The following is a 27,593-nucleotide window of genomic DNA, read 5'->3' on the forward strand; positions in this document are numbered from 1 at the left end:
AAATGTTTTTGTCAGTGAATGAAAAATACACCATTGAGTCTTTTAGTGGCTGTGCGTGCTACCTAAATCATATTTTTATGACAACAATTTATGACAACATAATGTGTTGTTATATCCAAGTGACTTTTCACAACAAAGTGCTGAACTTTGTTTCAAAATAACCACCCAGAAATGCTCCCCTGGGCCACTGCAGGGCATTCCTTTCATTTTGTTTCGACTGGGAGCCTCCGAGTATGTTTTTTTTTTTTTTTTTTTTTGCTTTGCTCCTTCAGGAAAACATTGTTTTCCGCCGCGCAAAGCCAGTTGCTGCTCACATTTCACTGCGCCGTAATAATCTCTCTCACTCACGGCAAAGGAATTCGAACAGATGAACCACAAGCCTTTTCATTCGTGGAGAAGGGAAGAGAAGATCGAGAGATTTGGAGAACTTGAATGAATGTTGATGAATGTTTCTTGGCAGGCCCGCCCTCCGCGGCACTCGTTTTGGGGAAGAGGATACTTGTAGCCTATTCGGTCGTTCACTTCACACCATGTGACTCCTGCAGGTCGACTATGACCCCCTGACTTCTTAACAGCGATCACATGCGGACGTGCAGATGTGAGGTGGCGCGGCGCTTCTCCACCGACTCTCCATACCATCATCACCACCATCATCATCATCATCATCATCATCCGCGATGTGGTGGTTCAGGCAGGGTCTGTGCGCCCTGCCTGCCTTCCTGGTCGTGTGGTCCTCCTGCACTTTCATCGTGTCCTACCTGATCGCGATTTTCCGGGGTGATGTGGACATAGTATTTCCGTACATCAGGTAAGATTCTCTCTCGTCGATGCCACAAGGGTGAGGTGCGAACCTGTGAATGAGACTTTAAATTTAAAACGCATGTGCGGTTTAAACGCGCAACGTCTTACTCGGCGCGACCTGGGCTTGAACTTCAGTTTCGTTTTCCACGATTCAATCGGGAACTCCAGCTGCGCGTCCCCATCTGCTCATCTGTTGTTGACTGTGATTGTATCACAGCCCAGCTTTGAAAAAAGAAAGAAAAAAAAGAAAGTCTGTATGCAGACCTTAATTAAACAAGAAGTTAAATCGCTTGCTTTGTTTTGTTTTGTTTTGTTTTTTGTTTTTTAAGTGACACAGGTGCGACCCCACCTGAGAGCTGCGTGTTTGGCCTGATGACATTTATCACTTCATTCGCAGGTACAGTGACACCATCCCTGTCATGTGAGAGTGTGTGTATGACTCTGTTAGGTAATCTTGGCTTTTCCCATAAAAAGAACCAAGCTCTTTCTAGAAAGTCGGCCCATTTCCCTTTTTTAAAAAAGTGAATGAAGAATCTCTGGTTTTTATCAATGGAGTAAAAAAAAAAAAATGCTCGGTGACTGCAGTTACAAGAGCTATTTTTTTATCGTTTTATAATGCAATGTAATTTTTTACATTTTGATCAGTCTTATAGGCAGCAGTGATAGTCACTGTCGCCTCACAGCAGGTAGATTGCAGGTTTGCCCACAGGTGTGAGTGTGAGTGTGGACGCTTGTTCGTGTCTCCGTGTCGTGATCAAGTGGTGACTGTTTTGCAGCGTCTGCGACCATTTACACCAGGTACAAGTTTGTGCAGAGGCTGGCCGAGCTGATGCGGTCGGTGAGCCCTCGACTCAACGAAGCTGCTTTAGTTATCGGGATACTCTCCTGTTTCGGAATGTGTGTCGTTGCAACCTTCCAGGTGAGTGTTAGCACCTGCTGGCATAAGAATACCCCATCTTTGGAAAATACTTCAAATGCGTTTGCTTTTCTTTTCACTTATTATTATTATTATTTTTGTCTATTTCAGGAAACAACAGTGGCAAATGCTCATCGAGCTGGAGCCCTGCTGTTCTTTGTGTCTGGTGTTGTTTATATGATCCTCCAGTGTATTATATCGTACCGTACCTCTCCACATGGATCATCCGTCACTCTGTGCAGAGTGCGCGTGAGCATCACAATAATAGCCGGGTTGGCGTTTCTACTGAGTATCCTTTTATTTTACCCCCGACACCAGAGAGGAAAAAATAATCGTCTTTCTGTAGTTGCTTGAATGTCATCTTTTTCTTTTTACCCTCCTTAATTGATAACTCAGCCTTCATCTTTTTCTTCTTTGTGGGACAGCCTTCGTTGCACCACGACCATGAAGAAAAGGTGGGTCTGTCGCCACACATCACCATCACAGCCGAAACCGCACATGGGTTTCAAACGGCTTTGATATGCAGGCGACTCCAGTTTAATTGTGATGGACTGATTGGTTATCATCAGCTCGCCTGTCACAAAGGCAGAATGGCATAGTTACACTGGGACGCTCGTGCAGCTGTGCAGTGGTTTTAACTCCGCCCTCTTTTTCAGAACTACATCTTCCACCTGATCAGCGCCATATGCGAGTGGATCACGGCCTTCAGCTTCATCTTCTTCTTCTTCACATACATAGACGAGTTCAAAGTGGGTGTCTGACCGTCAAAAGCCTCGCTTCCCTCCACAAAGTGTCTCTGACCGCTCTGCACGTCTTTTCCCCACAGCTGTTCACCATACGAGTGCTGACAGTGGATGCGGAGTAGACGGGATCCTCTATCAAGTGACCACAGATTTTCTCTTAACTGCAGTATTTCAACAGGTTGAAAATGTGCATTCCACTAACAAATATTTATTTTTGTTAGTGTTTTTGGATTCCACAAACATTTATTTTTTTTTTTAGCCTGCATTTGCATTTTTATACTGAAAGTTTTTTCTTAGAAATGTTTTATATCAGTTTTTTGTTTGCACAGCAGATGCCTTTTTACATTGTTGTTGTTGTTTTTTAGAACTGCTGCTGTGAGGGAAATGCCAACAGTGACTTGTGCCATATAAATTGGGATTTTTCCAAATTTATGGTTTTGGTGTCTGACTGTCAGATGTCCCTTTGCACTTTGCACTTGAATGTTGCCACACCAGTGCGACACGTCCTGTGACTGCCAGTAAGAGAAGTTCATCATGAGAGCGTGTGCGGTTATTAACAAAAAAAAAAAAAAACACTCAAAACAATGTGTGCATAAGACAGCTTTAAAGAAAAACAGGTATCCCAAATGTTGGTGTACATTGATTGCAGGGAATCTGATACAAGTACTGTTTATTTTTGTGAATTGCTGACATTTGACTGATATTTAAAAAAATGTGTGCCATCTTCCACACTGGTGACAATTGCCATAACACTTGTCACCGCTGCAATGAAGAAGTGAGCGCAGATAAACTAGGAGATTTTTTTTACTACTGTATTGAATTACATTTGCTTCCTTTTTGCAGATATGTTCTGTGTACAAATAATGCTGGTATAAAATAAAGAGTCATCTGTTTATTACACATCCAGTGTTTTCCAGACTTTCACCAATTAGTTTTTTTATTCACAGTCATAATCGCCATCATTTAAAATGATCCCATGAGTGCAAAAGATTTCACTTGTGCTAGCATATTATCCACGCTTTGCCATTTTACTTATGAGGCCTCCGATTAAGATAAAACAAAAAAGCACATTTGCAAATTATGATTAACATCTTTTCATCTTTTCGTACATTGTCCTTGTTCCGGCAGAGGGAAATGTGCAACACATGGTTAGAGCATTAAATCTAAAGTAAAACTAGACCTAAATACATTGAAATTTAAAAACGTTATAAGTAATTCCTGAAACAAGGCTACCTGTAGCCATGCTTCATAGCTATATATGTATCTGTACTATACATGTCTGTAGTGGTTACTGACATAAGACTGTAGTAAGTATGGTAATTAATGCTGCTTATTTAACATCTCATCAAAATCACAGTTTGATGGCGATCAAAAATACTTAATCTATGAAGCATATTTTTTTTTAGCAAGAAAACAAATCTGGAACTGGAAATGGATACAAAAAAAATACAAACTGAAAGCTGATTTTTAGGAAGATGAATCACATGATGAGGTGAATGATTAGTCACAAGTTACTTCCCATCTCATTACGAAATTTTTTCACCACAACTGTGTGTAGTTTTTATTTTAACTGGTCACAAATGACAGAAGAACTTTGACGGGTCTCTTCAAGAGAAAATGGTAGCCCAATTCTGCCACGGACAGAACAAGAAGAGCATTTTTTTACTCAGAATAATACGACAGTTATAATACCACGTTAGTGTTTTGGATACAAAGTCAATATTTGTGGATTTTGAAAAGAAATGAGAAATTTAATGTGAAACTGGATCGTATGGTTGTATGAAGAAAAAAAGAACTGCACACATCTCATTTCTGTATAAAACACTTTTGCTACTGCCTTTGGTTTGACAAACGCTGACAATCAACACAGAAATTTCCTCTTTTATCTTTAGGAAAGGCCAATGTTTATCAAAACTGCAAAGGTCACCAACCAACTGTAAAAAACAAAAAAAATCAGCTTTCAGCTTAATGACACTGAAGTTACAATCACTCCGATTGGGTTCTCCTGCTTCAGGCACATGTATTTGCATCTCTTCGGTGAGGGACTGCTGCCTACGTCTCTCTCAGTACCCGCTACACAAGCTCTGAATAACAATGGGTTTCCTTTACAGGAAGCCTTGTGGTGAGACAGAGGTGATGGATGTCAATCACTGAAAGAGGACTCGCTGTCTGAGCTGTTAGTGGGAACATCTTGATCTTTCGCACTCTTCGTTCCCCCGTCAGGCACTGCGGCATCCGGTGTGCTGCACGTAGACGTGAGAGAAACATTAATAATGTTAATAATGTAACGAAAAACATTACAATGTTAATACACAAAAATATGATAATTTTTTTTACAAACAGCAACGAGGACAAACAAATCCAGATATTGTGGGGGGGGGGGGGGGGAGACACTCATCCTCACTCGAGCAAGTTGGGGTCCAAACCCTCCATGACCATTTTATTCCTTATAGCCATAACAGGAACACCCTGAGACAAAGAACATGCATTGATATGGTCAACAGTATCTTAGTTAAAACAAAAACAAAAACAAAAACAAAAAAAATAGGGGAAGAAATCCTTGATAAGATCAGAGCTGTGACTCACCACTTGGACCATTTTCAAGTATCGGGCATAGCGGGGATCTTTGGCCACAGACATAACATTCTCTGCAGGGACTTCTGGTTTTGGCGGCTCTGCTGTGGACGGAGCAGGCTGCAACAAGACAAAGTATGAAGCTACAAGTTTGACAGTTTAGTGAGCAATACGAATATCAGCTGTTTGAGTCTTGTATTAGAATGTATTATTTGAGAAACTGGTCCCTTGGCAGTTACATGATGACGGCTGTTAAAGCCTTTTTTAAGGATAAAAAGAGAGAAATCCGAACTACTGATGCAAAAACTGTACTACACCTCCAAAGCATTTAAAAGACAGCCTCAGCATTGTGGGAACAATCAGTGTCACTTTACTCGAGACGGAACAAAAAACACCACTGCTGCAAGCAGCACTTGAAAAAAAACACAGAAGAAGAAGCAACAAGTAGTTAACACACCAAGTAAAACCACCAGAGCAAGCAAACGCATGAGAATGAAAATGTTCTAAATCTTATTGGCCCATATATACACTACCAATCAAGACTTTGGACACATCTTCTCATGCATTTTTAGATTTCAGATAGATACTGAAGACATCAAATATATGAGCAAGATATATGTCATTATGCAGCAAAGAAAAACATGTTAAATAACTCCAAATATGCTTTTTATGAAAGGTGACTACTTTGAAGAATTTAAATATAAAACTTCTTTGAGTTATTTTACACTTTTATTGTTTCCTACACGTAATTTTGATGCCTTCAGTAAAGAAAAAACTGCAACGTCAACAGTCATGAGAATGAAAGAAAAGACATTAAATTCATAGGGTGTGTCCAAACTTTTGACTGGTAGTGTCTACAGACAGAAGGTTGGCCCAACCACCTTCCAAGATGACTTCCATGCACCTCTTCACAAATTACTTCCATTAAATACAAATGTACGGTGCAGTGTGGCCGAGTAATACTTACAGCGTTGACTACTTGAGTTGGCTCTGCAGGCGGGCCGTCTGTCTGGCTCTGATTGGCCACAGAAGGTCCGTTTGCCTGTGCAGACGGCCGCGGACCAAGTCCGTCTACTGTAACATCCTCCAGTCCAGGGATAGAGGATAACTATATAAAAGTATTACAAAATTAAAATCATGCTTAGTGCATAAACATGACATTCATGGGTGTATTATACCCTGATAAAGGCAAAGAAGAACGCACCTTGGCTTCCAATATACACAGTGTTGTTTCAATCTGCTGAATGCGTAGAGATATATTTGCAAGTTTCTGTAAAATAAATAACAAACAAAATGAACTGGATGATTCAGGGTTAAAGATCAGAAAATTTGTATAGCATGGGATTTTGCAGAAGTGCACAAACCTCTTCACAAACTATCGAAAAACGATTTAGGAACCGAACTGTGTGGACGACAAACTGATTGAGATAGGCGACGATTCTTCTCTGCTGGATAGCAGGCACCTTTAGAGGAAGGAAGGAAAAAAACAGAAGAAGAAAGAAACAGCAATTACGGAGCTGCAGACAAGGACACCACAGTATTCATCACAAGTCACTGAAAATTATGCTAAGTCTATTTCTGGTCGAACTGTGCACATCAGACAACTGGCCAATAACCAACAGGTGACTTTGGTGCAACACATGACGACATGACACAACCGGACGTTGTGTAATTATAGAAAGCACGGTGGGAAATCTAGCATATGTTGATGTGAAACTGGTTCAAACGTCAATTACTGTCATTTGATACTGTTCGGTGAACGGTAACCCTCAAAAAGTTCGTCCAGCAGACAATTTCAAAGTTTTAGCGCCTTTTAGGCAACTCCTGATTTTGTTAGCGGTGAGCTACACAGGATGACACCTTTGCTGAAGCACTGTTAAGAGTCTTAATTCCTCATTTTGTAGAGCTGTTCGTCGGTTAGCTTCTGTTAGCTCGACACTAACCTTTGTAAGATCAACCCCTGATCCCACGATCGGCAGGCCGTCTTCGTCCATGCTCGAAACAAAACAAGAAAAAAAAAAATCTTCGAATAGCTGTGTTGTTTAGGTTCGACTACTTATGTTTTTTTAATGTAAAATATAGGACCTGTTTGAATGTATTCGCTGTGAAATTCTTCATGTGACTCCAGACTGCGTGATCGCACCGTGACGTCAGGGTGGTATTTCCGCTATAGTCAGCCAATCGGAATCTCGTGCTTTTGTTTTGCAGCGTCCGTTTTAACGTTAAATGGCGAGGGTTGTGAATGACTGCAATTTGTATGAAAAAAAAAAACAAACTTTTTTTTTTTTAAATGTGTAACTAGATATACCATTTTGAAATACTGCGACAAATTGGGTTGATTTATAGAAACCGACGTAAAATTGCAATACTTTTATTTTGAAAACAGGAAACTATTGAAGGCGAGTTCAGGAAACGGGTGCTTGCGTGCTAAGATCGCATGCTAGCCAGAAAAATTAAATAACTGTGTGTCATATTTAATCGCGTGTAGCACCAGGATAAACAGTGAGCTGATGGATGTTTTGGGATCTAAAGAAAAAATAAATGGTATGTTGATTAATAATCTAAGTCGTCTGTGTTCGAAAATCGCCTGTGTTTACCTCAGATGGACGACTAGCGGGACTGGTCTATTTCACGAAGTTGCCCTAACCTGAATGAAACAGTGCGAGTTTTTACCTTAAAATTACATTATTGTTGTATATTATGACTTAAGAAGGCTCCAATTAATATATCTTGATTTTCACCTCAAGACCATATATTCACTGTGTTTGTCCAGTAATTACACTACTTCAAGGGTTTGACAGGACCTCAAGGAACCGCAGTGACGAGGTTTAGATAAAGTTACTGTAGTAACCTACGGGGCGAATGAAGTGAAGTAAACTGAATTGATTATGTGATATAACGTCACACATGTATTTTGCTGATAGTGTATTGCTTCTTCTTGCACTTCATGGTTACCAAATAATATCCATAATGTCGAGTTAACGAATATTACCATTTTTATTTCGTGCCCGTAACACATTGCACTTGTTTGCTTTTTCAGACCCAAATCTGCCTGTCTCGGCTCTTCGCCTCCTTGTCACTCCGTTGCAGTTTCTGTCTGCTGCTATGTGGCAGCTGGTCAAACAAAAAGATGTGATGAACTATGAAAAGCTCCAGGAGTTTGTCCTCATGGTGACAGAGGCAGTCCCTGGACTTATTAACCAGACACAGAGAGCCCAACTTATTCTGGGGCTTCGGGCAAGGGTGAGTTGAGGTTGGGTAACGAGTCGTCATGTCCAAAAATATTCATCCCAGTTATCTTGCAGCTGAACTTTTCTATTGTTTTTATTTTTCTATTTTTTTTTATTTTCAGTTGATTCTGGAGCTATGCAAAGGCTCAGGTCGGGGTTCTCAGAATTCTCAAGTGATCCAGAGCTACTTGGAAAAACTACCACTAAGTACTGCCAGCGCAGATGTAAGTGCATCAGGGGCAGACAGGAAAACTTTTTTTTTTTTTTTTTTTTTTTTAAATAAACCTTGAACGACTTTCTTTTTTCTGTGGCAGTTTCGAGATGCAGAGCTGAAAACGACAGAGTCCACTTTCATTGCCCTTGTGCAGAGTCTTCTGAAGGATCCACTGGAGAGAGAATATTTCTTCCAGGTTAGAAATAGCTCTCATAATCTTACGATTTCAGAATCCCAAATTGAGCTTTAAGAAATAGATTTTTATTAACCTCCAACAGGAAGTGTTCCCAGTGGAATATGGGCCACAGTATGACACCGCCTTGCACGTGTTACTGTGGGAGCTGCTCTCAAAACTGGAAAAGATGCTGCCAGTACCTGACTTAAAACAGGTATTCATTTTAGTTCAATCAGATAGTTTTACTTAAAAATTTCACATCATGACTTTTACTCCATTTACTTCATTTTCAGACCGCAGCCTGGGTCGGCTCAATTCCCTCTGCTTTGGATGATTGTGTTCAACCATCACCTGAGGAGCTGAGCTCAATCTTCCAGCTCTACAGAAGTTCAGGCCTAATGAAAATACCGTGTAAGTAGCAATTAATCATAATCGGGGGGGGGGGGTCATATTCTAAATTTTACATTCCTTCAGCAAACCTTTCCGCGTCTGCTTTTACAGATGGCCCCTCCTCCACCATTGGCAACTGCATCATGTCTGCATTGTCTATTCCTCCCTCGCAAAAGGCAAACAACTCCATCGGACTAGAGTCCATCCACAACTATGCCAATGTTGTAAATCCCATCACTTTTGTTAACACAGACCAGTACAGTGTTGTGGCCATCTATACTGAAACTGATGCATCTGAGGCAGACCAGGAATTGAGGGAGTGTGCCGAAATGCAAATCCAAACGGACTTCTACGAGGAGGAGATTGTAACTGTCAGTGTCGCAGGTGCAGCGGCCAGCGGCTTGAGGCCAGAGGAAACCTGTGAACCTGTGGACGTTGCCAAAGCTCTGGACACTCTGACAAAAGCTTTTGCATTAACGAAGGAGAATATTAGTCAGGAGGGACTGAGGGAAAAGAGTAAAGAGGAGCTCGGGTCAGGAAGTGCACCAGGCGAAGAACAGACACATGACATACATGGAGTAAGTGACCAGACAGAGAACATGACTGAAGAAGAGATAGTGGACCCTCAACCTGAAGACGTGGAGATGAACTCTTGTGCCAGATTAAAGGACAACCTCGACTCTTTGTCTGTACATGAGGAGATGGCAGTTTACACTCATGGAGATCCTGTTTTTGAGACACAACAAACACTGTGTTCAGACAGCTCGCAGCCACCATCACCAACGCAGTCCAGTGCCTCACTCAGTCTGCAGAAGCCAGGCAAAGTCAGCGAGTCGTCCGGTGAACTACCAGTAATGTACGAAAACAAATGTGGAAAAATGTCTAGGACTTCTCAACTTAGATATTTTTTGAAAAATAAGTGTTTTCTTCTTGAGTACGATCTGAGAATATATAGTTAATTTACAATCTGAGTTTATAGTGACAACAGATCGGTTTATCGTCCTGCTGCGTAAATTCTGAGCAATGAAAGATTGAAATTCAAACACTTGTCTTCCTGCAGGAGCAGCACTGATGCCCGTCTGCCTCACTCACTCGTAGCCATCAAAGAAGTTGACAAAGGTAACAATCTGACACGAGCGACGAAACATCTTCAGACTTTTGGCATCAAGTCCACACATTCACCACTGTTTTCATTGCAGGTGATTCAGACAAGATGACGTCGATCATCTTCACCTGCTCACAGTGTCCCTTCCACACCTCAGATAAAAACAGCCCCCCTCACTTCCACATGCGGACTGTGAGCACGGATGTGTACAGGACCCTCTCGGGAGCCAAACTGACGCTGTCGCCATCCAGCACGGACGAAATCTTCACGTCCATTAAACTTTTCTCCCAAGGCAGCACGGGGCCGAGCGGCGCAGAACAGCCTGATGGCCAGCAGGACGCCGCCTCGCCTCGGCCTCAGGGCCGACAGAAGGCCCACACATGTGAAACGTGTGGCAAGACCTTCACCCGCACATCAGACGTCAAAAGACACCAGCTCACCCACACGGGCGAGAGGCCGTTCCACTGCTCGCACTGCAAGCGGACCTTCCAGTACTCCTGGGACCTGGCCAAGCACCAGAGTAAGCACCGCGACGAGGCCGTCTCCTTCACCTGCCAGCTGTGCAGGAGCTCCTTCGCCCACCTGCGGGCACTGACCGCCCACCACAAGACGGCTCACTCACAGGAGAGCCAGCTGCCCCACATCTGCTCCATCTGCGGCCAGAGGTTCCCCGCTCCCGCCGACCTCATCGACCACAGGAAGTCCCACGTCTCCAGCAAGCGCTACATCTGCAATCAGTGCGGCGAGGCCTTCGACTCGCTACTGGCGCGCTCGCAGCACCGGCAGGCGCACCAGACCAAGCGGCAATTCAAGTGCGCGCACTGCGACAAGACCTTCACGCGCAGGTACGACGTCAAGCGGCACCTGTCCACGCACACCGGGGAAAGGCCGTACAAGTGCGACCAGTGCAGCAAGCGCTTCTCGCTGCGCTTCATGCTCCTGAAGCACCAGCACCTCCACACGGGGGAGCGGCCCTTCCAGTGCTCCCAGTGCCCCAAGAGGTTCACGCTGGCGTCCGTGCTGGCCAGGCACGAGAGGATGCACACGGGGGAGAAGCCATTCCTCTGCTCCCAGTGCGGGAAGAGCTTCCTGTCCCAGGGGGAGCTCTCAAAGCATCACCGCTCGCACACAGACGAGAAGCCCTTCTCCTGCACGCAGTGCAACAAACGCTTCAAGACCAAGAAGACCCTCCAGGAGCACATCGTCTCCCACAAGGGGGCGCGTCCGTACCCCTGCAGCTACTGCGGGAAGGGCTTCACCAAGCCGTACGCCCTGACCAGGCATAACCTCATACACACGGGAGAGCGGCCCTTCCCCTGCGGACACTGCGAGAAGTCGTTCCTCACCCTCAGCGAGGCCCAGCTGCACCGGCGGACTCACACGGGCGAGAGGCCGTACCCCTGCGACGCCTGCGAGCTCAGGTTCAAGAGCTCGTCGGAGCTGGCGCGACACAAGCGCAGCCACTCGGGGTTGAAGCGGCCGAAGCTGCAGTGCGAACGCTGCATGATGAGATTCGCATCCCAAACCAAACTGAAGAAACACATGGAGACTCACAGGGAAGAGGGAGAAGAAGCAGCACCACCTGTGGACTCAATATAGAACTGACACGTCAACAAATGAAATGGGAAGTCTTGATATTATTTGTTAAAAATTGTAATAAAGAATTTTCCGCCTGAATGCTTGAATCTGTTTTTATATTTATTGTGTTTTTGGAAGATTAATATTGTTGGGTGTGACACCAAGACTAATTTAACGCCTACACATTGTTCCTTATAGCTTCACAACGTGACAAAGGTACCCACAGCCATGAAAAAACAGAGTGGCTTCCACACACTCCACTTCTCAGCGGTTGTACTTCCTGGAAGCAATGGTAGTCCATGAAATGTCATCCTGCATGCATCACATGATGGCTTTCTGTCCAGGTTGCACATAAAACTCGATGAGCCGATGGTCGTAAAGGAAACATTCATTCCAAACACCATAAAGAAAGCCTCGTTTTCCCCACAGTCCCTCCAGCCATTAAAGATAATGTCCTCCTTGCATACCTCTGAGGTCCATAAGAGTAGAAAGCTGTTGAAAGTCCGTCATTATAAAGTACTACTAAATACAAACGTCAATAAAACTTAAAGGGACATCTCCCCAATGCCAAGAGAGCATGTGCATGGGCCGACATTAAGCCCCACCTCCTTCGAGCGCATTCAGCCTGTGCTGGAGTAGGGGGGGCGCCGGCGTAGTAGCAGATAAACGGAGAAGCTGGTGGTCACGCAAGTGGAAAGGAGCCCTTAGAATAAACAAATGCAGCTAAAAAGACGGTGGCTGCGGACGAAGATAACGGCGGCTAAGCGACACCCATCAGTGTAATTTACTGTCCTGTTGGCGCCGGCCAGCGGAATAACAAGCTGTCATAAAGAAAATTGGAAGGGGTTGTGTGTTGCTGGGGCGAACGTGGAAAGGTGCTGATCGAGGGAGGTGGGAGAGAGCAGGAAGGCGTGAAGAAGATAAAAACCGTTGCGGGAATCATGAGCTTCCCACTTGAGAAGGGCTCGCAGTCGGCTAGACCCAGTCCGAGCAGGCAAGCGCTGGAGTGGGAACACGAGAGGTTAGCACTGAGGCGCTACTCCTCCCCACGGGCTCTGGAGCGGCTCACTCTGACACCTCCTCTTCATCTTCGCCGACCCTCTGCCCTCCCCAGCTACTTCCTGTCGCCCTACCGGGAGCAGGAGGACGCGCTCCGTCACCACGAGCAGCAGCAGCAGCGATTGTCCCTGGCGACCTCCTCAAACGCCTCGCTGGCGCCCCCTGCACCTCCACCTGCGGGCGCGACCCCGCCCTGCTGCCGCGCTGTTGGGGTCATGCACCTCCTGCGCGTGGCCCTGGTAGCCTTCAGCTGCCTCTTCTGGGCGGCAGGCTTGGCCATCTTCACCCTGGGCGTGTGGGCGCAGATTTCGCTGGCCGACTTCATGCTGCTGTCGACCAAACGCTACCCCAACGCCCCACTCATCCTCCTCGCCACAGGTGCCGTCATCACCGCCTGGGGCTTCCTGGGTTGCCTTGGGGTGGCTGCGAAGCTGCCCGGCGTGCTCCGGGCGTACGGGTTCTTTCAACTGGCTGCGCTGGTGGCCGCCTTGGCCGCTGGTCTCTCAGGACTCTTCTATCGCGAGGACATCGCAGGGGGATTTCGCAGTGGCCTACAGCGAGCGGTGGCCGGCTACACAGAGGACGAAGGCCGCGCCGATGCCCTGGACAGCCTCCAGAGGGCCCTGCAATGTTGCGGGGCCGAGGGATGGCGGGACTGGCTTAGTTCGGACTGGGCCCTGCAGTACGTGACATCGCAGCCGTTGGATAACAGCAGCTCTGTGGCTCTGCCGGACAGCTGCTGCACGAGGCGCAAGGGCTGCAAGAACCGGCCGCTTCTGCTGGACGACGGCGGAGGAGTCCAGGCAGCCGGAATCCATGCACACGGCTGCTTCCGCAAAGTCTTCAGTTTGGTCAACGACAACGTCTTCCACATTGCAGCCACTGTGCTGGGACTGGCCTTCACCCAGATTGGGGGCATTGCCCTGGCTTGTCTGTTGGCCAAGAAGCTGGAACCCAGGCAACATCGACGTGTGGTGGCACATTAATGGCCAACTTTAGAAATGAAGCTGCCTAAACAAAGGCTTAAGCAATTTGTAGATAATGAGGACTGGAAATGAACTCAACCCTTCCACTTATGCCTCCGTTGCAAAGGGAAAATGGGTGTTTGTGTGACTAAATTCAGTTTAGATCTAGTTTCACGGCTAAAAGCATGCGTTGCATGTATCCTTAAGTAAACAATGTGTCTCACCGAAGTCTGTAGAAGGGGAGGCTCTGCATTTTAAAGCGAATTTTAAATCTTAAATGCTTAGTTAGATGTGTGATATCCATCCTCTATTTGTTATTGTGTAATTGTCTGACAGTGTAAAGTAGCATGCCAAATACTGTGAACAATAACCACCGATGGAACATAGCATTGATCATGCAGTGAATACAAATGTCAAAAGACTGTGACCTGTATTAACATGTATTAAAGATACACAAAGACCTTTTGTAATGAACTCTGAAGTAATCATCAATGTACAGAACCAAAATAAGTGTAATTGAAGCACGTCTTTAATATAATAAACATCCTATAATCTGTGAATTTGTCTAAATATTTGCTCTGGACTTTTTCTAATCTAGTTTGGTATATTATGCACATTTTCAGATTTTATTTTCCAGCCTTTCGCTATCAATTACTAAAAGAAACAATTTAGTCCCATAAAATAACGCGGGCTCAGAGGGCGGCGCAACACAACGGATACAACACAACAACCCAGTACTGTGCAGACAAAATACATGTTGCTCAAATGATAATATACATGTGCCTATATAATTAGGATTCTGGGAATAGGATCCTCATACACCTGCAAAGAATCAATGTTTAACAATAGAGATGCTTTGGGCTATGGCCTCCAAACAATGACAACCAAACGCATGACCTTATTATTTTATTGATTAGCCTACATTATGCTCCAATAAGGGCTGCCGATGCTTTATGTCTGATTCCACTGTCCTCATCTAACCTGTTTTTGTCTGAGGTTGCCGCAGCTGTGTAAGCTCACACACATGGAGAGATGTTTTCGCAACACCTTAAGTCAAGGGCAACCGCAAGGAACATTTTAGAAACTATACCTGTTTCTGTGGTATTTTGGGCGGAGCTATTTGACCCATACTTTATGACTCTTAAGGAACAGAGATGGCTGCAGAGTGGTACAATTTACATTTGCCATCAGAGCCTCAAAACACTCCTTACATTTATGAAGCTGGGCCGAAAAGTGCTTAATTCTCTTGCAAATATTAAGGAAAATAGCTTTAATGATGTCAAAACACCATCCTCATTCTTTATATCGAGTGTTTCTTCGGTCTAGAAAACTTCTGATGGTTTGATTTTCATCTGGTTGTAAATTTTCAATCCCAGTAGACCACACTGTGGCGTTAATTACCAGAATAGGCCTACTTTGGCGATGTGGTTTGCTTTCCGTAGATGTTAAAGCCGTGTGAAAACTGTAGCTCGAGGCTCTGTGCAACAGTGGGTGTGTCCTGCCTTCTGAATGTGCGCGCACGAAACCATCTTCTTTGGGCTTTTGGCATCGCACGGAGACGCCAGGAACACAAATCCACCCTGCAAATATCTGGACCATTAGACCTTGGGAATTAAAACACCGGTCCGCTTGAAGGGGGAACTATATAGGAACACGCTGGACTGTTTTTGTTTTGTTTTGTTTTTGTTTGTTCCCCCCCCCCCCCGTAGAATCTCCGACGCGCCTGGGCACTAAAAGCAAACCATTAACTCTGACCACCTCTTCATGGTCCTTCACAATTTCTACAGCAGCCTCTGCACTCTACCCCACATTTTATTTCGGCGTTGTTGTTTTTTTTTTACCTCCCCCTCCTCTGTGTAAAAAAAAAAACCGCCGCCACTGCGCAGCGCTCCGCCGCGTCATGTAGGCTGTGTCGAGGCTGAGCGCACCACAGCTCTCCGACATGGACTTAAGATCCGAGCTACTCAAGTCCATCTGGTACGCATTCACGTCGCTGGACGTCGAGAAATGCGGCAAAGTGTCCAAGTCTCAGCTGAAGGTGAGTTGGAGGTGAAGTTTGACTCGTCGGCGTTAAGTGAAAGCACGGAAACCTTTTCTTTTTTCTTTCTTCTTCTTCTTTTTTTTTTTTTTTTTTTACTTAAAAAAGCGCAGCCCGAGTTGCTATAGTTAAATTCAAATCAGAGCGATTGCCTTTATCCCATAGCAAGTTGTGAGAGAATACACTTGAGTGGGTCAATGCGTTAATATTTGTAACTGGGGTTTAAAACTGCTGTGCCAGCAGACAAAGTCTTTAAATACGTGTTTAAATAGCTGAAAGGCCGCTTTTCAGATCCAAGCTCAAAGTCCAGCCTGCTTTGACACATAAAGGGTGGCAGGCACAGCCTCTACGGGTTTCCAACTAAAAAAAACAACGAGCTAAAAAGCGGAAAAAAGGTCCAGATTTCTATCGAGTGTTTTCTTCTCAGGGTTTCTGTCCCTACCCAGTTGTTACATACCCAGCTTAGGCCTCACAGGAGACAAGAATCCAGTGAAATAGCAGAAAGCTGTTCTGACATGCTGGTGAAGTGTGTTTGCAAGTGTGTGCCTGTGTGTGCCTGTGTGTGCGTGTGTGTGTGTGTGTGTGTGTGCATGCATGCATGCATGCATGCGTGCACTGCACTGTCTTTAAATCCCACTCTGACTTGAAACGTGACATTATTTTCGTGTCATTTTTTTCAGGTCCTTTCCCACAACCTGTACACGGTGCTGAACATTCCACATGACCCCGTGGCCCTGGAGGAGCACTTCCAGGACGATGACGATGGGCCAGTATCCAATCATGGCTACATGCCGTACCTCAACAAATACATCTTGGATAAGGTACGATAGAAATATAAAAACCCATAGTCTTGTTATTTGCGCGCACTACTTTGAATCTGCAGGGAATTCAAATGTATTCCCCCATCACGTTGAAAATGGCCTAGGAATGATTTGTGATATTTCCAGGTTGAGGAAGGAATGTTTGACAAGGAGAAGTTTGACGACCTGTGCTGGATGATGACCAGCAAGAAGAACTTCAAGGAGACACTGAGAGGGAACCTGCTGCAAGAGAGGGACTGTTTCAAGCTCTTCTGTCTGTTTAATCTCTTGTCGGAGGATCGCTACCCTCTTGTGATGATAACAGAGGAGGTAATAGCTTCTGACTGTTTTAGATGTTTCACTGTGCAATAATAGAGATTTAGAGAAGAAAATGAGGGAGAAAATTATTTTAATCCCCAAAAGAAAGCTCGTATTATTCATGCATTATATGAGAGAAGTGCTTCAATACCTTGAGAAACAACAAAAATAAACACATTTCTTGTGGAAACAGAAAAAAAGAGTAAATAATGTGTATGAGTAAGTGACTGTGAGGGTCTTCCATTGGCGTTAAGAGCAAGAAAATAACATCGGGAACTGAAGCAACAGCATTTAAGTCAGAGGAATAAGAATATTTCTTGGTATTCAAATGACCGAATAATACCAAAAATACGCATTTTTGGTTCATATTAAAGAGGTGTGGTTCCCAAGATTTAAAAATTACCTCGTTAACTTGATGAAAAAAGTGAGTGGAAAGTAAGTCACTTAATGGTTTTCTTCCGGTTTTCTTCCTTCCTGCCTCTGCTTCATAATGGTTTGGGTTTCCTGTTACCGGAGATAAAAATAAACAGCTGCAGTACTATCAGCACAGTGGCTTCCCCTCCAAAGATATTGCAGCAGGAAACACACTGATCAGCATATGCAAGACAGTTTTATTGCTTTTTGTTTTTTGCGGAATGCTCTTGCAGGTGGAGTATCTCCTGAAGAAAATCTCCACAGCGATGAGCCAGGAGTGGGACGGGAAGCTGCTGGAGGACCTGATGCTGCAGGACGCCACGGTGCGGGAAGAGGGCATGTCTGTGTGGAGCTTCCTGGAGCACATGGGCGCAGGCCGACTGCTGAGGGTCACCAGCGCCGAGGCCTTCACTCTGGCCCTGGATGAGGTCTTTCTGGAGATGTACCACAACGTCCTCAAGAGGGTGAGACATTCTTTCACGTCTCCCGTTTGTTGAGTGGTGTCCTGCCCAGTTCTCTGACTCCCCTCGGCCCCTTGCTTTCAGGGATACATGTGGAAAAAGGGGCACGTGCGCCGGAACTGGACCGAGCGCTGGTTCGTTTTGAAGCCCTCCACCATGGCTTACTACGTGAGCGAGTCTTTAAAAGACCAGCGAGGAGAACTCCAGCTGGATAAGAACTGTGTCGTGGAGGTGGGCGATGGCCAATGTGAATAAAATATTTCACCAAGAATCATGTTCTTTTTCTAGTCCGTCCAATGTAGCTGACATAACTTGCGCGAAATGCACTGTGACACCAGCGCCGAAGCCTTCACTCTGGCCCTGGATGAAGTCTTTCTGGAGATGTACCACAACGTCCTGAAGAGTGTGACTTCCTTTTCTTTTCTGTTCTTTTACAGCCAATCTCAGACAGAGAGGGAAAACGCTGCATGTTCTGTGTCAAAACCAGCAACAAAACCTTTGAGATGAGTGCATCTGATCAGAAACAGAAGGTGGAGTGGATCCAAGGTTTGTCACTGTGTATGACTTTTACCTTTGGTGGTGCGTGTTACAGAATAACAAATGTTGGTACTTGAAATACTTGGGTTTGCTTTTTGTGTCAAATATGAATGTATTCAGCAAATTCTTTAGATCTGTGAAATTTTTTGGCATTTGCAAAATATTGACAATATAAATATCAAACAAAAACATGTCACACACGCATTCAGTTTGTCTAAACGTGTGTATTGGATGTTTTACAAAGCTATTCAGACAGCGCTCCGTCTCCAGAGCGAGGGCAAGTGCTCCTTTCACCACGAACTAAAGCAGAAGAGACGCGTCCAGCGGGAACACAGTCAGCGGGAACACAGCCGCAGCTCCCGCAGTAGCTGCAGCAGTCGCAGCAGCCAATCGGACGACTCCAACATCCAAGATATGGAGAGGCTGGAGAGGGGGAAGGACAAGGATTTGGAGATAGAGAGCATTATAAAGGTGAGAGATAACTAAAAGGGGGGTGGAGGAGAGCGAATGAGTGGAAAACATTCTGGGTGAGCCTTGTTTTGTTCACGTTTTTTGCAGCATGCACGGGAATTAGAAACCAGACGAAGGGAGGCAGAAGAAAGAGAGAAGAGAAAACAGAGGGAGGTACAGATGGAGCTGGAGAGGCAGCTGAAGGAAGCGGAGGCGGTAAGAGAAAGTTTTATAAATAATGACCACATGCGAGTTAAAGTGCATCCCATTGACTTCCATGTTGAAAAAGAGCACAAAATCATTGGCATTATAAAATTTCAGCGATGTTTACCAGCTCAGAAACAGTGATGCAATTCCAAGTAGGAGTCTTTCAGGAAGGTCAGGCCTTTCCAAGAAATGACAGTGTGTGTGTGTGTGTGTGTGTGTGTGTGTGTGTGTGTGTGTGTGTGTTCTCTCAGTTGAGGAACAGCATGCAGGCAGAGATGCAGGAGAAGACGAGGGAGGCCGAAAAACAGAGAAAGAGGATCATGGAGCTGGAGCTGACGCAGCAGAAACTGGAGGCAGCGCTCAACATGGAGATCCAGGCCCGGCTGGAGGAGGAGAGGGCAGGGCAGGAGGTGGAGAGGTGAGCAAGGGAAAAGCCTAAAAATCTTCTGCCTGTTTTTTATTTTGGGGAGATATGTTGGCAACGTTATGTAATCGTAATTATTACAATTACTTTTGAGTCAGTTGTTTCCCCTCATGTGTGCTGCTCCAGGTTGTTGCAGGCCGAAGAGGAGCAGAAGAAGCTCTTCAAGCTCCTCCAGGAGCAGCAGAAGGCCCTGAAGAGGCTCAGCCTCACGCAGGAGGCACTTGACTGCAGCACGGATGAGGATGCGCCCTCTGCTCTCCACTCGGCCTCTCGAGAGCTCCAGGACCTGAAGGCTTCTCGTCAGAGGAGCCACCAGCACCTTGAGGTGAGGAGGAGGCAGTGGGCTTGGAATGACCCAGTATGTGTGAGAAGTTCTTTAATGAATAAATAAATAAACAAATCAATAAAAAACATCAATTTTCTTATCACAGGAGGTACAAGAGAAGCTGAGGAACGCTACTAAACATGTACGTCACTGGAACGTTCAGCTGAACCGTTTGATGACACCCATCACTCCCGGAGGTGCAGAAGGCTCCTAAACTGGCTCGTTTGTTCCAAATTATACAAAAAAACCGACACATTTTTAAAACAGAACTCGGATAAATGCGAGCTTCTTCCAAAGAACACATAAAATGAGTAACAATAAACTTTTTTTTTTACATTTCTTTGTAGAACGTTTGGAGCAGCAGCTGTCCTCAAAGCGGTTGTGTCCCAAGAAGGAAGGAGCGTTGGCCAGTAACGAGTTCATCACTAAATTCAAGTCGAAAGCCGAACACAATAGTCAGACACCAGAGGATGACGGAAGACTTGAGGTGGAGCTGGAAGAAGCAAACCTGTCTGACAACTCAGACGATAAGTCAGATGGAAAACCAAACGGAGAAATGTGAATTTGGAAATCCAATTTTAAAGTTTAAAAGTTCTTTTCTTCATGACAAGACTGCAAAACTGAGGAAGATAAATACTGTGCAACACAGCCGAAAAATTGTATATGTATATATAAATTTGAAGGTGACAAGTGCAGTCTGATACGAGTACTAATAAGAACACATTTGTCTGATGTCAACAGAGATTTACAGTTTTGTACAATAAAGTTTACTTGTGTGAATATATAATTTCAGGACATTTATAAGTCATTCAGTCTATAAAACCTAACAAAAACCAGTAAAACTATGGAATATTTTTAGAAATTAGAAATGGCAAACTCACTTTTAATGAAATATTTCACAGTATGTACTGATACTGACGGCTCTTTTTACTGCTTTTATGTGTAAAGACATTCGTTTGAGAGCTCTCTCTGCGTCCTAAAAAAAAAAAAAAAAAAAAAAAACACCTCATAAAGTAGTAGTTTTATTATATTTAATTGTATTCTATTTTTGTTGAAAGATATCATTTAGTTCGAATTGTTTACTACAATACCTCTCTATAACCAAAGGGTGGCGCATCAGAGCACTGGAACTTGACCCGGAAGAAAAATATATCAACACTGTCGCTTTAAAAAAAAAAAACATGGCGGCCCTCAGAGGTGTTTCATGCGGACCTTAGAAACCCAGCCTGTTCGACTTGCAATTGAGTTTTCTTTTTATTTATGTTTTCACGCATATGTTATTATGGCCCTGACTTAAGCATTGGACACATTCGGTGGTGTTGCGATGTTGTCAGCCATGTTTGCCGGGTTGACGGCAGCCTCCAGAGGGAAGGTCAGGTCTCTGCTCCCCCTGAGCAGGAGGCTCTCCGGCGACATGCCGGGCTCCCCTTCGTCCGAAACCCCTGATCTTGGTCCGGACATCGAGAAGCAAAGGAGACCGAAAAAAGACCCCGGCGACTGTTCGGTCCTGCTCTTCCCTGGCCAGGGTAGTCAGTTTGTGGGCATGGGTCGTGGACTTCTGAAGTATCCTAACGTTAAAGAGATGTTTACGGTGGCCCGGAAGATTCTCGGATACGACCTGCTGTCTCTGTGCATGGAAGGACCCGAGGCGGAGCTGATGAAGACGGTCCACTGTCAGCCCGCAGTGTTCATTACCTCGCTGGCTGCCGTGGAGAGGCTCAACCAAGAAAACCCCAAGGTAGGTGTTTTTTTGTTTTTGTTTTTTTATCATGACTAAAAGGGTTTTTACTTACCTACACTGTGGCATTTCAAAGGTAAAATATGCCTCTTTTTCATTTTACCATATGAAAATAAAACAATTCTAAATTATGTCTGAACATATTAATTGTAGCCAAAGGATAGCTGCTTTGGAAAACTTGCACTTCATTGCAATCACCATCAAAAGACACGTGGTGAATTATACATTGCCACCCTTTCTTAATTTATCTGTCCAGGATCACATGACCTCACTTAATTTTCCTCCCACAGGCCATTGAGACGTGTGTTGCTGCTGCAGGTTTCAGCGTTGGAGAATTTGCTGCCCTCGTTTTTGCTGGTTCCATGAACTTTGCAGAAGGTAAACGCAAAGTGACAAGGTTTGCTGCTTCCATACGATGATCACAATAAATCAGAGGTTCACCGTTTGTTTATTTGTGTTGTGTGTAGCCCTTTACGCTGTGAAGGTGCGTGCTGAGGCCATGCAGAGAGCCTCTGAACTGGTTGCCAGTGGGATGCTCTCAGTCATCGGTCGACCCCAGGCCCAGTATAAATATGCCTGCATGCTGGCGAAAGAGCACTGCAAGAGTCAGGGGATGAAGGAGCCAGTCTGCTCTGTGGCCAACTATCTGTTTCCTGATGGCCGAGTTATTGCAGGGCATCAGAAAGTACGGAAGCATCGTGAGCGCCATCCAAAATGTTCATAAAAACTATCTTTAAAGTTACATTAATGAAAGTTTTTCCATTCAGGCGCTGGATTTCCTCCAGCAAAACTCAAGGAATCTCCAGTTCGTAAGGACCAAGACTCTGCCGGTCAGTGGAGCTTTTCACACAGAGCTGATGCAGTCAGCAGCTGAACCGCTGCAAGATGTGCTCAGGCAGGTGGAGGTCAGTCAGACTCACTGCACACTCCATAAGTTCATGATTTTCTCAAGATTTTGCTCTCTGAAGCATTGCACCTCTATTTCCTTATACAGGTCCGCCGGCCCGAGATTAATGTGTACTCCAACGTGGACGGAAAGCGGTACATGAACGAGAGCCACGTTCGGCGGCAGCTGGTGAAGCAGCTGACGTCGCCTGTGAAATGGGAGCAGACGTTGCACGAGCTGTATGAGAGGACACAGGGCAAGAGGTTCCCTCACACGTATGAGGTCGGACCTGGAAAGCAGCTTGGCGCCACGCTCCAGAAGTGTAACAGGAAGGCCTATGCGAACTATGTGCACGTGGAGGTCACCACTTATGAGGACTGATTAGGCAAACTTGTGGGACCCTGATGTGACGTATAGAGAGTTTATGGAGCTTCTGTAAGAAGGGGAACAAGAGGCTTCCTATTGGTGTGAGGGACAAAAACCAAGAAGCTGCCTGTTTGATGATTGCCTGCAAGATGGATTAGCCAGATTTTATTGAATCTATAAACTCCAAATTATGTTCCATATGATTGCATGTCATTTCTATTGTTTTACATGAATTATACTTTTTTTTATTGATTAGACCTCAGAATTTGTGATTTTTTTTAAGGTTTATTGGCAACATGAAAAAGTACTTTAAAATCTGACACAGAAAGTCCAGCTCCCTTTTTTTTTTTTAATATTAGGCCAATCTAAATATAATTTGTAAAAATACAAAACAAAACAAGCGAAACAACAATTGTATTAATTGTATTAACCACGCCAGAAAAGTAATCTGGATACAAAAGACTGCATGCCAGCAACAGTCCAGCCATGGCATCAGCAACAGGTCTCTGACATTAATACGATGGGGGGGAAAAAAAAAAAAAAAACACATCAGTGCCACACAGGTCAACAATGTCAAACCAAATTTAAACATTTCCCCCACATGCCCTGACAAACAGTGCAGCATGTGCATTGTGTCAAATTCAATACCTCTCATGGAATGAATATAAAAGGGACAAAAAGGAAAAGTAAACAGTGGAATCAAATTAATTTGGAGATGGTTGTGATTAATTTGCAAATAAAATTCTATGTATAATTTTAGTAGGAATTAGCCGGTGAGACCTGCTTACGGCCCTCTAAGTGTCACACTCCACCCACGGTGCAGGGAGAAAGTCACAGCAGCAGCCAGTGCTGCAGTCACCAGCACACCTTTGGTCCAGCCAGGGCAAGTTGAAGGTTTGCAACGGGACACCTGTGGGGGGGAAATAAATTACACTTTGTATTCTGTTGTTGCCAATTTGTAAGAGGTAAGCTCACAATCAGAGAAGTGTTGTCCTTAATCTTTACAGCAGAAAAATGAGATGGGTTAATCAGTGTTACCATGGCTGCCCAGGAGTCAGCCCTGATGGTCCCCTTCCCGTGAGCGGCGCTTGCTATCCAGGCCTTTGCTGCTGCGGACAGACCCTGAATGTTCCATAACTGCCTGTGAATATCCCTGAGAGTAAAGAAACACAATGGTTAAAAAATAACAATCACTGAGCAGCTGTGGAAATAAGCTGCTTTTCTTTCTTCTTACTGATAAACGATCCTGGTCAGTTCGTGCGCAGGTCTCAGCAAGTGGAGAGGTGCCGGTGGCCATTGTGGCTCTCGCCCAGCCCACTCCCTCTCCAGCTCGTCACCGATCACAGCCAGCTGGCGCCCAACAGCTCGGGCTGCCTGGTCACTGATCCTGTGATGCAAATATGTTTTCTATTTCAATCAATTCTACATATGTACAGTAACAAAAAAACACAAATATATAAGATATCGTGCATCACATTAAACCAGTCAGTTAATATATTTGGACTTGGCTTTATAGCTTTATTTTTCTTTGCTTTTTTTCCCTGTAAATATGTTTGTGGGATACCTGAGGTTCAGGCCAAACAGGATGCTGGTGTCTACTTCACCAGGTCCAGCCTGGAGGGAGACAACCTGAATCCGCTGTCTCGTCTGTTCCACCATCTTCTTTTCTACAAAGGAACCAGGGCGATGCAAAAGTGATTCTTGTTGGTAAAATAGACATAAAGTGTTGAAAAACTCCCATCACGGTAGCCTCATAAAAGCCTTGTGAAAGGGGATTGAAGGTCTTTCTTTCCGAGTTTCTCAACGTTCATAAACAAGCTGTGTAAATACAAGGTCATGTGAGCAGGATGGGTGGTGGTTGTCTTACCGGGTTAGAAAAAAAAAAAAAAAAAACCCTCTAGGTTGACAACAAACAAAACGGGCTCTCCCAGGTTTTAAGAGATGATGTCATCTCTTTTGAATAAACTCCAGAAGTCCACTTCAGCTAAAAAACAGCTGAAGTGGAATTGATTCTGTTTTTATCCAATTTCATTGAGGAAGCCAAACGTCTGATCCACCTTTACAGCCGAATTTATGACTTTCTGTTTTGCTCGGACAAACAGGTTTTTCCTCTTCACCTCCATGCACCTGCCCCCGGACAGTTCCTGGTGTCACGTGCTTTGATGCAAATGATCAATTTTCATAATTTAAATCAACCAAACTGCCTCAATGTCCTCACCAACATGAGATTAAAACGTCATTTTCAACAAATTATTGACTTTAATATCTAATTAAATATGAAAAAATATATAAATAAAGCGTTTGAATGATAGATAATTATTTTTTGTTGTATTTAATAACTTGGACACTGTTTATGTTAACCTACCATTAAATAAAATAAACTGTATCAATAAGTTATAAACGCTATCCATAATATAAACCTTAAGTAATGGTGAGATTAGCAGTGTGTCATGGCCATATTGTCAAAACAAAGAGATGAGGTCATCCATTTCAACGCTAAGGTCGTCGTGAAGATCATCACAAGTATTTTGTTAAAACAGTCTCGTTCCAATTAAATTTAGAGACACACCCTCGAGTAAACACGTAAATTAAACGTTAGATAATTTAAGGAAAACCAACGCAGAAATAATTCCCCCTCCGACAGCGAATACAAGTAAACGTTTGCACGGACCAGAAAAAAAAGTTAAAAAAATAAAAATAAAAAAAAGGTTCTTACTTTGGGTGCAGATTAAAACGGACGCCGCCCTGAAATACATATAAAGACATCATTATTGCGTCATTTGAGCGTTAGAAACACCAAAATAGAGAAATGTTAACGAGGTCTTTTCCTCTACTTACAGCAGCGTCCTTTAATCTTGTTTCTCTCAGGTAACTGCCGCAAACATGATTGGCCGCGCCTTTTACCTACTGCTACCATCGTTCACCATGAAGGGGCGACATTTCACCAAGAATACACATTTTGACAGTGGCGGGGAGCACTGGCGGTAATGTAGTGGGGTGAACTGCACTGTAGAGAGATTTCACAGCTCTTTTCGCCCTTCGATAGCTCAGTTGGTAGAGCGGAGGACTGTAGAGCTGCTAACAGGAATCCTTAGGTCGCTGGTTCAAATCCGGTTCGAAGGACTGAGTTTTTGTTTGGTTTCTGTCCTCACCAAAATAATGAAACTTGCTGGACGTTCACTATTGCTTTCTCAGCCTTCAATAGCTCCGTTGGTAGAGCAGAGGACAGTAGAGTTGCAAACAGGAATCCTTAGGTCGCTGGTTCAAATCCGGCTCGAAGGACTGAGTTTCCGATTGGTTTCTGTCCTCACCAAATAATGAATGTTGCTGGACGTTCACAAGTGACTTCTCGCCCTTCGATAGCTCAGTTGATAGAGCGGAGGACTGTAGAGGCGCTAACAGGAATCCTTAGGTCGCTGGTTCAAATCCGGCTCGAAGGACTGAGTTTTTTGATTGGTTCCTGTCCTCACCAAATAATGAATGTTTGCTGGACGTTCACAAGTCACTTCTCGCCCTTCGATAGCTCAGTTGGTAGAGCGGAGGACTGTAGAGGCGCTAACAGGAATCCTTAGGTCGCTCGTTCAAATCCGGCTCGAAGGGCTGAGTTTTTTGATTGGTTCCTGTCCTCACCAAATAATGAATGTTTGCTGGACGTTCACAAGTCACTTCTCGCCCTTCGATAGCTCAGTTGGTAGAGCGGAGGACTGTAGAGGCGCTAACAGGAATCCTTAGGTCACTGGTTCAAATCCGGCTCGAAGGACTGCGTTTTTGATTGGTTCCTGTCCTCACCAAATAATGAATGTTGCTGGACGTTCACAAGTGACTTCTCGCCCTTCGATAGCTCAGTTGGTAGAGCGGAGGACTGTAGAGTTGCTAACAGGAATCCTTAGGTCGCTGGTTCAAATCCGGCTTGAAGCACTGCGTATTTGATTGGTTCCTGTCCTCACCAAATAATAAATGTTGCTGGACGTTCACAAGTGACTTCTCGCCCTTCGATAGCTCAGTTGGTAGAGCGGAGGACTGTAGAGTTGCTAACAGGAATCCTTAGGTCGCTGGTTCAAATCCGGCTCGAAGGACTGAATTTTTGATTGGTTCCTGTCCTCACCAAATAATAAATGTTGCTGGACGTTCACAAGTGACTTCTCGCCCTTCGATAGCTCAGTTGGTAGAGCGGAGGACTGTAGAGTTGCTAACAGGAATCCTTAGGTCGCTGGTTCAAATCCGGCTCGAAGGACTGAGTTTTAGATTTGTTCCTGATCTCAGTAATGAAACTTGCTGGACGTTCACAAGTGACTTCTCGCCCTTCGATAGCTCAGTTGGTAGAGCGGAGGACTGTAGAGGCGCTAACAGGAATCCTTAGGTCGCTGGTTCAAATCCGGCTCGAAGGACTGCTTTTTTGATTGGTTCCTGTCCTCACCAAATAATGAATGTTGCTGGACGTTCACAAGTGACTTCTCGCCCTTTGATAGCTCAGTTGGTAGAGCGGAGGACTGTAGAGTTGCTAACAGGAATCCTTAGGTCGCTGGTTCAAATCCGGCTCGAATGACTGTGTTTTTGATTGGTTCCTGATCTCAGTAATGAAACTTGCTGGACGTTCACCAGTTATGGCTCGCCCTTCGATAGCTCAGTTGGTAGAGCGGAGGACTGTAGAGAAGCTAACAGCAATCCTTAGGTCGCTGGCTCGAAGGACTGAGTTTTTTATTTGTTCCTGATCTCAGTGATGAAACTTGCTGGACGTTCACAAGTGACTACTCGCCCTTCGATAGCTCAGTTGGTAGAGCGGAGGACTGTAGAGGTGGTAACAGGAATCCTTAGGTCGCTGGTTCAAATCCGGCTCGAAGGACTGAGTTTTTTGATTGGTTCCTGTCCTCACCAAATA

The 27,593-nt window shown here is 44.6% G+C and overlaps 7 protein-coding genes and 10 non-coding genes across 19 annotated transcripts; 15 read left to right on the plus strand and 2 right to left on the minus strand.

Annotated features, from left to right (window-relative positions):
* The first annotated feature begins 505 nt into the window (after positions 1–505).
* dram1 (DNA-damage regulated autophagy modulator 1) lies at positions 506–3,362 on the plus strand. Of its 2 annotated transcripts, XR_012927124.1 has the most exons (8): positions 506–808; positions 1,131–1,198; positions 1,578–1,720; positions 1,829–2,006; positions 2,114–2,172; positions 2,374–2,466; positions 2,544–2,680; positions 2,720–3,362. XR_012927124.1 is itself a non-coding variant. In XM_076030072.1 (7 exons), the coding sequence occupies exons 1-7, from the start codon at positions 678–680 to the stop codon at positions 2,580–2,582; spliced, it is 711 nt and encodes a 236-aa protein (XP_075886187.1). In that variant the 5' UTR covers positions 506–677; the 3' UTR covers positions 2,583–3,362. The 2 variants fall into 2 exon arrangements, 1 of the variants encoding a protein (XP_075886187.1); XM_076030072.1 differs by having other exon boundaries at positions 2,544–3,362.
* washc3 (WASH complex subunit 3) lies at positions 3,338–7,194 on the minus strand. The gene is made up of 7 exons (XM_076030073.1): positions 6,978–7,194; positions 6,399–6,497; positions 6,239–6,304; positions 6,002–6,142; positions 5,047–5,154; positions 4,865–4,929; positions 3,338–4,703 (listed from the first exon to the last, which is right to left on the minus strand). The coding sequence occupies exons 1-7, from the start codon at positions 7,026–7,028 to the stop codon at positions 4,604–4,606; spliced, it is 630 nt and encodes a 209-aa protein (XP_075886188.1). The 5' UTR covers positions 7,029–7,194; the 3' UTR covers positions 3,338–4,603.
* A 128-nt stretch (positions 7,195–7,322) lies between these two features.
* Positions 7,323–11,821, plus strand: LOC142890801 (uncharacterized). The gene is made up of 9 exons (XM_076030071.1): positions 7,323–7,578; positions 8,075–8,277; positions 8,387–8,488; positions 8,579–8,674; positions 8,757–8,867; positions 8,947–9,064; positions 9,155–9,899; positions 10,104–10,162; positions 10,243–11,821. The coding sequence occupies exons 1-9, from the start codon at positions 7,545–7,547 to the stop codon at positions 11,745–11,747; spliced, it is 2,973 nt and encodes a 990-aa protein (XP_075886186.1). The 5' UTR covers positions 7,323–7,544; the 3' UTR covers positions 11,748–11,821.
* A 197-nt stretch (positions 11,822–12,018) lies between these two features.
* On the plus strand, positions 12,019–14,276 carry LOC142890675 (tetraspanin-7-like). The gene has a single exon (XM_076029882.1). The coding sequence runs from the start codon at positions 12,668–12,670 to the stop codon at positions 13,769–13,771; it is 1,104 nt and encodes a 367-aa protein (XP_075885997.1). The 5' UTR covers positions 12,019–12,667; the 3' UTR covers positions 13,772–14,276.
* A 1,004-nt stretch (positions 14,277–15,280) lies between these two features.
* Positions 15,281–20,511, plus strand: def6c (DEF6 guanine nucleotide exchange factor c). 2 transcript variants are annotated; one of them, XM_076030074.1, is made up of 12 exons: positions 15,281–15,788; positions 16,469–16,609; positions 16,736–16,918; positions 17,554–17,784; positions 17,866–18,012; positions 18,219–18,327; positions 18,563–18,789; positions 18,877–18,984; positions 19,227–19,393; positions 19,526–19,724; positions 19,831–19,866; positions 20,072–20,511. In XM_076030074.1, exons 1-12 carry the CDS (start codon positions 15,693–15,695, stop codon positions 20,423–20,425), a joined length of 1,998 nt encoding a protein of 665 aa, XP_075886189.1. In that variant the 5' UTR covers positions 15,281–15,692; the 3' UTR covers positions 20,426–20,511. The 2 variants fall into 2 exon arrangements, with proteins under 2 accessions (XP_075886189.1, XP_075886190.1); XM_076030075.1 differs by having other exon boundaries at positions 15,283–15,788; positions 19,831–19,921.
* A 373-nt stretch (positions 20,512–20,884) lies between these two features.
* mcat (malonyl CoA:ACP acyltransferase (mitochondrial)) lies at positions 20,885–22,960 on the plus strand. The gene is made up of 5 exons (XM_076030076.1): positions 20,885–21,462; positions 21,753–21,840; positions 21,930–22,147; positions 22,230–22,367; positions 22,457–22,960. Exons 1-5 carry the CDS (start codon positions 21,049–21,051, stop codon positions 22,727–22,729), a joined length of 1,131 nt encoding a protein of 376 aa, XP_075886191.1. The 5' UTR covers positions 20,885–21,048; the 3' UTR covers positions 22,730–22,960.
* Positions 22,961–23,113: 153 nt separating this feature from the next.
* bik (BCL2 interacting killer) lies at positions 23,114–25,672 on the minus strand. The gene is made up of 6 exons (XM_076030077.1): positions 25,553–25,672; positions 25,431–25,459; positions 24,279–24,381; positions 23,949–24,101; positions 23,753–23,867; positions 23,114–23,624 (listed from the first exon to the last, which is right to left on the minus strand). Exons 3-6 carry the CDS (start codon positions 24,371–24,373, stop codon positions 23,499–23,501), a joined length of 489 nt encoding a protein of 162 aa, XP_075886192.1. The 5' UTR covers positions 24,374–24,381; positions 25,431–25,459; positions 25,553–25,672; the 3' UTR covers positions 23,114–23,498.
* Positions 25,673–25,750: 78 nt separating this feature from the next.
* On the plus strand, positions 25,751–25,837 carry trnay-gua (transfer RNA tyrosine (anticodon GUA)). Its single transcript is given in 2 exon segments — positions 25,751–25,787; positions 25,802–25,837. It is a non-coding gene; the product is annotated as a tRNA-Tyr (tRNA).
* Positions 25,838–26,067: 230 nt separating this feature from the next.
* On the plus strand, positions 26,068–26,154 carry trnay-gua (transfer RNA tyrosine (anticodon GUA)). The gene is given in 2 exon segments: positions 26,068–26,104; positions 26,119–26,154. It is a non-coding gene; the product is annotated as a tRNA-Tyr (tRNA).
* Positions 26,155–26,227: 73 nt separating this feature from the next.
* trnay-gua (transfer RNA tyrosine (anticodon GUA)) lies at positions 26,228–26,314 on the plus strand. The gene is given in 2 exon segments: positions 26,228–26,264; positions 26,279–26,314. It is a non-coding gene; the product is annotated as a tRNA-Tyr (tRNA).
* A 73-nt stretch (positions 26,315–26,387) lies between these two features.
* trnay-gua (transfer RNA tyrosine (anticodon GUA)) lies at positions 26,388–26,474 on the plus strand. The gene is given in 2 exon segments: positions 26,388–26,424; positions 26,439–26,474. It is a non-coding gene; the product is annotated as a tRNA-Tyr (tRNA).
* Positions 26,475–26,545: 71 nt separating this feature from the next.
* On the plus strand, positions 26,546–26,632 carry trnay-gua (transfer RNA tyrosine (anticodon GUA)). The gene is given in 2 exon segments: positions 26,546–26,582; positions 26,597–26,632. It is a non-coding gene; the product is annotated as a tRNA-Tyr (tRNA).
* Positions 26,633–26,703: 71 nt separating this feature from the next.
* trnay-gua (transfer RNA tyrosine (anticodon GUA)) lies at positions 26,704–26,790 on the plus strand. The gene is given in 2 exon segments: positions 26,704–26,740; positions 26,755–26,790. It is a non-coding gene; the product is annotated as a tRNA-Tyr (tRNA).
* A 71-nt stretch (positions 26,791–26,861) lies between these two features.
* On the plus strand, positions 26,862–26,948 carry trnay-gua (transfer RNA tyrosine (anticodon GUA)). Its single transcript is given in 2 exon segments — positions 26,862–26,898; positions 26,913–26,948. It is a non-coding gene; the product is annotated as a tRNA-Tyr (tRNA).
* A 67-nt stretch (positions 26,949–27,015) lies between these two features.
* trnay-gua (transfer RNA tyrosine (anticodon GUA)) lies at positions 27,016–27,102 on the plus strand. The gene is given in 2 exon segments: positions 27,016–27,052; positions 27,067–27,102. It is a non-coding gene; the product is annotated as a tRNA-Tyr (tRNA).
* Positions 27,103–27,173: 71 nt separating this feature from the next.
* Positions 27,174–27,260, plus strand: trnay-gua (transfer RNA tyrosine (anticodon GUA)). The gene is given in 2 exon segments: positions 27,174–27,210; positions 27,225–27,260. It is a non-coding gene; the product is annotated as a tRNA-Tyr (tRNA).
* Positions 27,261–27,470: 210 nt separating this feature from the next.
* Positions 27,471–27,557, plus strand: trnay-gua (transfer RNA tyrosine (anticodon GUA)). The gene is given in 2 exon segments: positions 27,471–27,507; positions 27,522–27,557. It is a non-coding gene; the product is annotated as a tRNA-Tyr (tRNA).
* Positions 27,558–27,593: the final 36 nt, after the last annotated feature.

Source organism: Nelusetta ayraudi, unplaced genomic scaffold (genome assembly GCF_046127955.1).
Source record: "Nelusetta ayraudi isolate G7.1 ecotype Tasmania unplaced genomic scaffold, CSIRO-AGI_Nayr_v1 ptg000027l, whole genome shotgun sequence".
Taxonomy (NCBI): Eukaryota; Metazoa; Chordata; class Actinopteri; order Tetraodontiformes; family Monacanthidae; genus Nelusetta; species Nelusetta ayraudi.